At 44.6% G+C, this 8,554-nt stretch overlaps 1 protein-coding gene across 4 annotated transcripts in view; it reads right to left on the bottom strand.

Annotated features, from left to right (window-relative positions):
• Positions 1 to 816: 816 nt before the first annotated feature.
• Positions 817 to 8,554, bottom strand: part of ttc39a (tetratricopeptide repeat domain 39A) — a 27,667-nt gene continuing 19,929 nt past the window's right edge. For all 4 annotated transcript variants that reach the window (XM_083696041.1, XM_083696042.1, XM_083696043.1 and 1 more), the window contains 8 exons: positions 8,508 to 8,554; positions 5,826 to 5,987; positions 4,887 to 4,978; positions 4,653 to 4,773; positions 3,967 to 4,078; positions 3,475 to 3,589; positions 2,943 to 3,059; positions 817 to 2,585 (listed from right to left, as the gene is read on the bottom strand). The exon at positions 8,508 to 8,554 is cut by the window's right edge and continues 13 nt beyond it. In XM_083696041.1, the coding sequence (XP_083552167.1) occupies positions 2,468 to 2,585; positions 2,943 to 3,059; positions 3,475 to 3,589; positions 3,967 to 4,078; positions 4,653 to 4,773; positions 4,887 to 4,978; positions 5,826 to 5,987; positions 8,508 to 8,554 (884 nt within the window). In that variant the 3' untranslated portion in view covers positions 817 to 2,467. The remainder of the gene's footprint in view (positions 2,586 to 2,942; positions 3,060 to 3,474; positions 3,590 to 3,966; positions 4,079 to 4,652; positions 4,774 to 4,886; positions 4,979 to 5,825; positions 5,988 to 8,507) is intronic.

The following is an 8,554-nucleotide window of genomic DNA, read 5'->3' as shown; positions in this document are numbered from 1 at the left end:
GATGGAATCTGTAATCATGTCCTCCTGAACTGTCAATTGAGTCACACACACAAACAACAAACAGATTTTTCCAGTTACTTATTTGTTCATTTAATCTTAAATTACAAAACAAACATTCAGTATGTACAGGAATGTCTTTCTGCTCAGTAGTAGCCATGTCCCAGTATAATATGCTGACTGTAACATCACAGTGCCTTTAAGGTTGTTTTGGACTTTTTATATTAAACCAAAGGGGAAAACAATGGAACAGAAAAAAAAAAAAAAAAGATTATCCAACACAATCATTAGAATACCCCAGACTAAGTTCAGCTCTAAACTTTAAATACACACACATTTCCTCCACCAAGAAGAACAGTCTAAATCGACTAAATTGGTCAATCGCTTTTATCCAATACCTAATATTCTAATTATGAATAACTCAGCAGAGCTCTAAACCTAACACCTGGAGACAGGTGAGAACACCCCACAGGTTGTTGTTGTACACACAACGTAAATCATCTAACAACGTGAGAAAAGGCAACCCATACTCCTTATTACAAATAGCATAGGTCTATAATATAATATACAGCTTATTAGATCATGTATTGTTATTACACAGGAACATAACTATGATGTACAACAAGCCCTTCTAAGTGGCCCTTGTCTGTGGTTGATGTTGGAGCAGTAGATTCATGTCTGGAAGGCTCTAGAGGCCTTCAATGCTTTACTCACTGCCAGCCAGGCCTCCCTGTGTGTGTGTGTGTGTGTGTGTGTGTGTGTGAGCTGAACAGTGTGTGCGTGTGTGTGTGTGTGTGTGTGGGTGTGTGAATGTGTGCGTGTGTATGTGTGTGTGTATGTGTGTGTGTGTATATGAGCTGAACAGTGTGTGTGTGTGAGCTGAACAGTGTGTGTGTGTGTGTGTGTGTGAGCATGTGTGTGTGAATATGTGCGTGTGAGAATGTGTGTGTGTGTGTGTGGGTGAATATGTGTGTGTGTGTGTGTGTGTGTGTGTGTGTGTGTGTGGGTGAATGTGTGTGTGTGTGTGTGTGTGTGTGTGGGTGAATGTGTGTGTGTGTGTGTGTGTGTGTGTGTGAATGTCTGTCTGAAAGACCTGTTTGTTAGAGCTCAAGTACTGTTGGATTCTGTCCCATGCCAGGAGTCTGCCTTTCTAAAAGACACATTCATCTGTCCACTTAAAACGGGACAATTTTGTTGAAGGCGCCATCGCAGTTAATAAATAAACACACAAGAATATACCCCCCTCCCCCCCACCCCCACCCCTCTTCCCCTCCACCAGCATCATCATCATCACACAGACATGCTTGCTATGTGAGTCTAAAACACAGGCTGGTTTTAACTGGTTGCAGATGTCAGTGTCGTTGGCCTTGTATATTTCACAAGAATTCAGTTGGAATGATCAATTCTTCACAGACACATTGTAAGCATGTTTCATGTACCAATCGTTGGCTAAATTGCCAAGGGGTTCAGAGTGGGGGGGGGGAGGGGGGATGGGGGAAGATGGGAGGACAACATCAAAACAGATTTTAAAAAAAAAGCTGAGTTGAGCACCGAGATAAAGCCATGAGGATAGGATGAACTGCCATAGTACAGGCCGATCTCATACATCTCAGGTCTCAGGTTGGCTACAATGCTTTGGTAATGATCTCAGGACACAGTAAACCATTCAGCCACACAACCCTCAGGTGTGTGAGTATAGGTGTCTGTCTTTCGAAGTTGTGTACTTATGCTAGAGAAGGAGAACATTCAGGCAAAGGTTTGTGGTTGTATAGAGATGTTTGATCTAGAGACCCTGTATCTCTAATGTGTGTACACCAGGGGAGGCTGGTGGAGGAGGAAATCGGAGGACGGGGTCATTGTAATGCATGGAACGGAATGAGGAATGTTTGATACCCTTCCTGATTCCATTCCATGCATTACAATGAGCCCATCCTCCGATTTCTACCTCCACCAGCCTCCTTTGCAGTACAGTATACGTTCTACCTACAGAGTCACTGGCATGTACTGTCTGCACTGCATGTGTGTGTGTACTGATTTAACAAGTCAGGGAAATCAATAGTCTGCAGGCTTTTGACTGCTCATGGTGGACGGAATCCTAACTCGAGATCCCCACGTGACTTGAATCACCGGGCAAACGCCTTATTGATACTAATAAGAGACTTATGCGAATGCAAAAGAGTTACGCTCGCAGGATCTCGAGTTAGGATATTCCACCCTACATGCTTATTTTGCGTTACGTCGAGTTACGTTGCGTCCAATTGAAGAGAGAGGGTAGTCTGAAAGCTTGAAGGCTGGTCCGGCCCGGTCCAGCCCAGTGCTGATGGCCTGGTACTGTAGTACCGTTGTAGTAGTGTGGATAGTAGAGGGGTAGAAGGGGGGTAGTAGGGTAGTAGCAGGGGGGTAGCAGTGCCAGTGAAGGTGGGTTGGTAGTTTGGTATCTCTGATAGATCCTGGCCCCTCCTCTCCCTGGCTAGGGGGTGGATGGCAGGCAGTGGACCCCGTTCTCTCCCGTAGCCTTGGCCTTGTGCAACGCCGCCTGGATACGGAAGTGTGTCCGGGACTCCATTGAATAGTTTTTATAGTTTTGCCTGTAAATATATGAAATATATAAGTAAATATCTATAAATATTGACGGGAGAATCAGAACAATAACATTTAAGGATTTTACAGTGTATTTATTTTACAGCAAGAGTGATCATGTTAAAATGTGTTTAGCACAAGTCTTTTTCAGGCTCACGGATAAGAGAGATAGATGAGGAGCAGCAGGGGAGGCTAGTGGAGGTAGTAATCAGAGGCTGGTGGAGGTAGTAATCAGAGGCTGGTGGAGGTAGTAATCAGAGGACGGAATGAGCTCCGTTCCATGCATTCCAATGAGCCCGTCCTCCGATTTCTACCTCCACCAGCCTCCCCTGTTTAGGCAGACTGAGTATAGGTGAGATACTCACTTGGCGGCCTCCAGTAGTTTGATGCCCTCGTCCGTCCTCCCCTGCTCCAGGCAGAGCAGGCCGTGCTCCAGCATGGCGTTGGGAACCAGGTAGTGGTCGTACTTGATCTGGGTCTCACTGGGAACAGGCGGACAACACAGCAGAGGTCAGGGGTGACACCAGGAGGAAGGTTTAGGAGTTCAACAGTGAGTTTTTGAACTATCCCCTCTGCTTTTGACATTGTCAGCGTTTCATAATTCACAGTGTGTGCGTGTGCAGTTCGCGGTGTGTGGGTGTGTGTGTGTGTGTACACGTTTGCGTGTACAGCATGTGTGTGTGTGTGCGTGCGTGTGCAGGAAGGTTTATAAGTTTAACTTGCAATGAATTATTAATTATCCCCATCTACTTTCACATTGTCATAATTTAAAATGTGTGTGCAGTTCGCTGTGTGTGTATATGTATGTGTATGTATATGTGTGTGTGTGTGTGTGTGTGTGTGTGTGTGTGTCTGTGTGTGTCTGTGTGTGCCTGTGTGCGCATGTGCATGCCTTACTTGCAGAGGACCAGGGTGAAGTAGTGTTCGGCCTCCTCCTGATGTCCCAGGTGTTTCAGACACAGGCCTCTCAGCAGACTCACCAGACACTGGTCATCTATGGAGAACTCTGTCCCTGGTGGCCACAACGGAGCATAACACGGTTACAGACCATACTCCGCTACACTACAGGGGAGGCTGGGGGAGGCAGAAATTAGACGACAGGCTCATTGTAATCCATGGAACGTAATGAAGAATGGTATGTTGGTATGGTGTTGGTATGGTGTTTTCATTCCATTCTATTCCAACATGTTTGATACCATTCCTCATTCCGTTCCATCCTCCGATTACTACCTCCACCAGCCTCCCCTCGACTACAGAATACTACACTCAGCTAGTCAATACTACAGCACACGACACAAAATGTCTCAGAAAAAGCATCAGTGATTTGTTTAAATGTATGATCCCCCAGGCAATAACAATAGCAGCTTTCTAAACCGTGGGTTTATTTACGTGGGCTGCTGTCCAGTTTGCTCTGCGCCTCGTCCAGAGTCTTCAGCATGCCCTCTGTCAGGTCCTTGTGTTTACCAATGACCGTGTAGCCGTTCCAGATGTACATCATTTCCTGTTGAGATACAGAGACGCCATAGGCATGGCACAACAATCACAGACCTGCCACAGGCATGACACAGCGATCACAGACCTGCCACAGGCATGACACAGCGATCACAGACCTGCCACAGGCATGACACAGCAATCACAGACCTGCCACAGGCATGAGACAGCAATCACAGACCTGCCACAGGCATGACACAGCAATCACAGACCTGCCACAGGCATGACACAACAATCACAGACCTGCGACAGGCATGACACAGCAATCACAGACCTGCCACAGGCATGACACAACAATCACAGACCTGCGACAGGCATGACACAACAATCACAGACCTGCGACAGGCATGACACAACAATCACAAGCCTGCCACAGGCATGACACAACAATCACAGACCTGCCACAGGCATGACACAACGATCACAAGCCCACTACAGGCATGACATAACAATCATAGAACTGCTGCAGGGATCCCCGGCCAGTGTAAAACTCACTACATTCATATCACGATGATTATAACATCAGAATTACACTGTAATAACGATGTAATAGCAACCAGCCTGCCAGGCATGTCACTACTGACCAATGGAGGTGCAGGAAGGGGCAAGGGGTTGTCAACCAGGTAACGACGAGCTTTACGGATGGCAAACTTCTCTGTCGGCAGCGACTTCCCCGCGATCTTTTGCTTCAGCCCAGGTACCTGCCTGGAATAGACAAACGTCTCATATGAGGAAGGTCACATGACGATCTGAGATGCTGACAGGTGACATTGCACTGTGGGGATTGTAGTTTGTCTCTTGCTGGGGGGGGTTCCAACCTGAACAGAGCGACCTCACTCTCTCCAAACGGTTGACATTCCTCCCTGGTCAGCATGCTGAGGTAGGCTCCTTTCATGTAGGCGTATGTCGCCTGGGGGATAACACACACAGATTACTGCTGGAGTTTTGGAGTGTCTGGGCCTGTAGCAGGGGAGGCTGGTGGAGGTACAAATCGGAGGACGGGCTGTCCTCCGATTTCTACCTCCATCAGCCTCCACTGCTGGTTGTAAAGCAAGTAGATCTACGCTTGGATGGAGTTTGCATGAATAATAACGTCCTTTTCAATTCTACTATCTCTGTGTGATTTCCTTTATATATATTATTTAAGTCATTATCATTATTTATGTCGTTATAACAGTCTACAATAATAGGTAGGCCACTAATTACCTTGAAGCAAATTAGCCGTCCCTAATAAACACCGGGTCAAAATAAATTGTTTCACGATATGTATTCTCTGTTAATATTAGCAGATGATTAAAAGAGAAGCATTTGATTCTGAGCAACCGCTGCAACATTACCAGTATATTTATTCAACAGTCTGACAGATCGTTTACAGCGGTCTTCTGTGAAAACGATAATAAATTACCATATCTACCAAAGGTTAATTGTTTTGACTCATTTATTGCAGGCTAATAATGTTGATATAATGACGGTGGATATTTGTTCTCAGTATGATGTATTCAGCTCTGTAAAATTGCGGTTTTGAGCAGAAGTTTGAACAGAAGTTTGAACAGCAGCAGTTTGGCAGCAGCAGTTTGGCAGCAGCAGTCGGGGTAACAGCATAACCACCAGTCTCAAATAATAACCTGTCTCCAATACGCACCGGGTGCGCTCTGTGGTTAAAGCTAATAAACGCCCAGGCTACTAAAAGAGGTTTTACAGTATTTTTATGGTATGGTACCAATATGCAGTAATTTACTAACGACATGACATCCCACCTTGGACCATGCATTCTCTTTGCTGAGCAGGTCAGCGTAGAAGTAGGCCATCTTCCAGTGTCTCTTGTAGGTGAAGCACCACATCAGCTCCCAGTAACACATGTGGTGGAACTGCTTCCACTGCTGCTGCGCCTCGCAGCACTCCTCGAAGCGCACTATCGCCTGGGAGACAAACACACACACACACACGCGCGCACATACACATGCACATACACACACACACACACACACACACACACACGCGCATGTGCACACACACACACAAATACACACAAACAGAGGCCGCACGCACGTGCACACACACACACACACACACACACACACACACACACACACAATATGTGAATGAATTGAAATATTAAATTCTGAACAAATTAATGAATATGTAAGGGAGCAGGATGTAGGGACAGTAAGTACTGTAGTATCTAACCCTACTGTAGTATCCAACCCTACTGTAGTATCTAACCATAACCCTACTGTAGTATCTAACCCTACTGTAGTATCTAACCCTACTGTAGTATCCAACCCTACTGTAGTATCTAACCATAACCCTACTGTAGTACCTAACCCTACTGTAGTATCTAACCATAACCCTACTGTAGTATCTAACCATAACCCTACTGTAGTACCTAACCCTACTGTAGTACCTAACCCTAACCCTACTGTAGTATCTAACCCTACTGTAGTATCTAACCCTAACCCTACTGTAGTATCTAACCATAACCCTACTGTAGTACCTAACCCTACTGTAGTACCTAACCCTACTGTAGTATCTAACCCTACTGTAGTATCTAACCATAACCCTACTGTAGTACCTAACCCTACTGTAGTACCTAACCCTACTGTAGTACCTAACCCTACTGTAGTATCTAACCATAACCCTACTGTAGTATCTAACCCTACTGTAGTACCTAACCCTACTGTAGTATCTAACCCTACTGTAGTATCTAACCATAACCCTACTGTAGTACCTAACCCTACTGTAGTATCTAACCCTACTGTAGTATCTAACCATAACCCTACTGTAGTACCTAACCCTACTGTAGTACCTAACCCTACTGTAGTATCTAACCCTACTGTAGTATCTAACCCTACTGTAGTATCTAACCATAACCCTACTGTAGTACCTAACCCTACTGTAGTATCTAACCCTACTGTAGTATCTAACCCTAACCCTACTGTAGTATCTAACCCTACTGTAGTACCTAACCCTACTGTAGTATCTAACCCTACTGTAGTATCTAACCCTACTGTAGTATCTAACCCTAACCCTACTGTAGTATCTAACCCTACTGTAGTATCTAACCCTACTGTAGTATCTAACCATAACCCTACTGTAGTACCTAACCCTACTGTAGTATCTAACCCTACTGTAGTACCTAACCCTACTGTAGTATCTAACCCTACTGTAGTATCTAACCCTACTGTAGTATCTAACCCTACTGTAGTATCTAACCCTACTGTAGTATCCAACCCTACTGTAGTATCTAACCCTACTGTAGTATCTAACCCTACTGTAGTATCTAACCCTACTGTAGTATCCAACCATAACCCTACTGTAGTATCTAACCCTACTGTAGTATCTAACCATAACCCTACTGTAGTATCTAACCCTACTGTAGTATCTAACCCTACTGTAGTATCCAACCCTAACCCTACTGTAGTATCTAACCCTACTGTAGTATCTAACCCTAACCCTACTGTAGTATCTAACCCTAACCCTACTGTAGTACCTAACCCTACTGTAGTATCTAACCCTACTGTAGTATCTAACCCTACTGTAGTATCTAACCCTACTGTAGTATCTAACCATAACCCTACTGTAGTATCTAACCCTACTGTAGTATCTAACCCTACTGTAGTATCTAACCCTACTGTAGTATCTAACCCTAACCCTACTGTAGTATCTAACCCTACTGTAGTATCTAACCCTACTGTAGTATCCAACCATAACCCTACTGTAGTATCTAACCCTACTGTAGTATCTAACCATAACCCTACTGTAGTATCTAACCCTACTGTAGTATCTAACCCTACTGTAGTATCCAACCCTAACCCTACTGTAGTATCTAACCCTACTGTAGTATCTAACCCTAACCCTACTGTAGTATCTAACCCTAACCCTACTGTAGTACCTAACCCTACTGTAGTATCTAACCCTACTGTAGTATCTAACCCTACTGTAGTATCTAACCCTACTGTAGTATCTAACCATAACCCTACTGTAGTATCTAACCCTACTGTAGTATCTAACCCTACTGTAGTATCTAACCCTAACCCTACTGTAGTATCTAACCCTACTGTAGTATCTAACCATAACCCTACTGTAGTATCTAACCCTACTGTAGTATCTAACCCTAACCCTACTGTAGTATCTAACCCTACTGTAGTATCTAACCCTAACCCTACTGTAGTACCTAACCCTACTGTAGTATCTAACCCTACTGTAGTACCTAACCCTACTGTAGTATCCAACCCTACTGTAGTACCTAACCCTACTGTAGTATCCAACCCTACTGTAGTATCTAACCCTACTGTAGTATCTAACCCTACTGTAGTATCTAACCCTACTGTAGTATCTAACCCTAACCCTACTGTAGTATCTAACCCTACTGTAGTATCTAACCCTACTGTAGTATCTAACCCTATCTGTATCTGTTGTCATAGCTGATGGAGACTCACAGTGTCCAGGTTTCCTTTGATCACCTCTATTCGACCAGCAAAGAACA

The sequence above is a fragment of the Argentina silus genome, assembly GCF_951799395.1.
Source record: "Argentina silus genome assembly, chromosome: X".
In the NCBI taxonomy this organism is placed as follows: Eukaryota; Metazoa; Chordata; class Actinopteri; order Argentiniformes; family Argentinidae; genus Argentina; species Argentina silus.
Note: the sequence above shows the minus strand (reverse complement) of the source record. Positions and strands in the feature narration are given on the sequence as shown.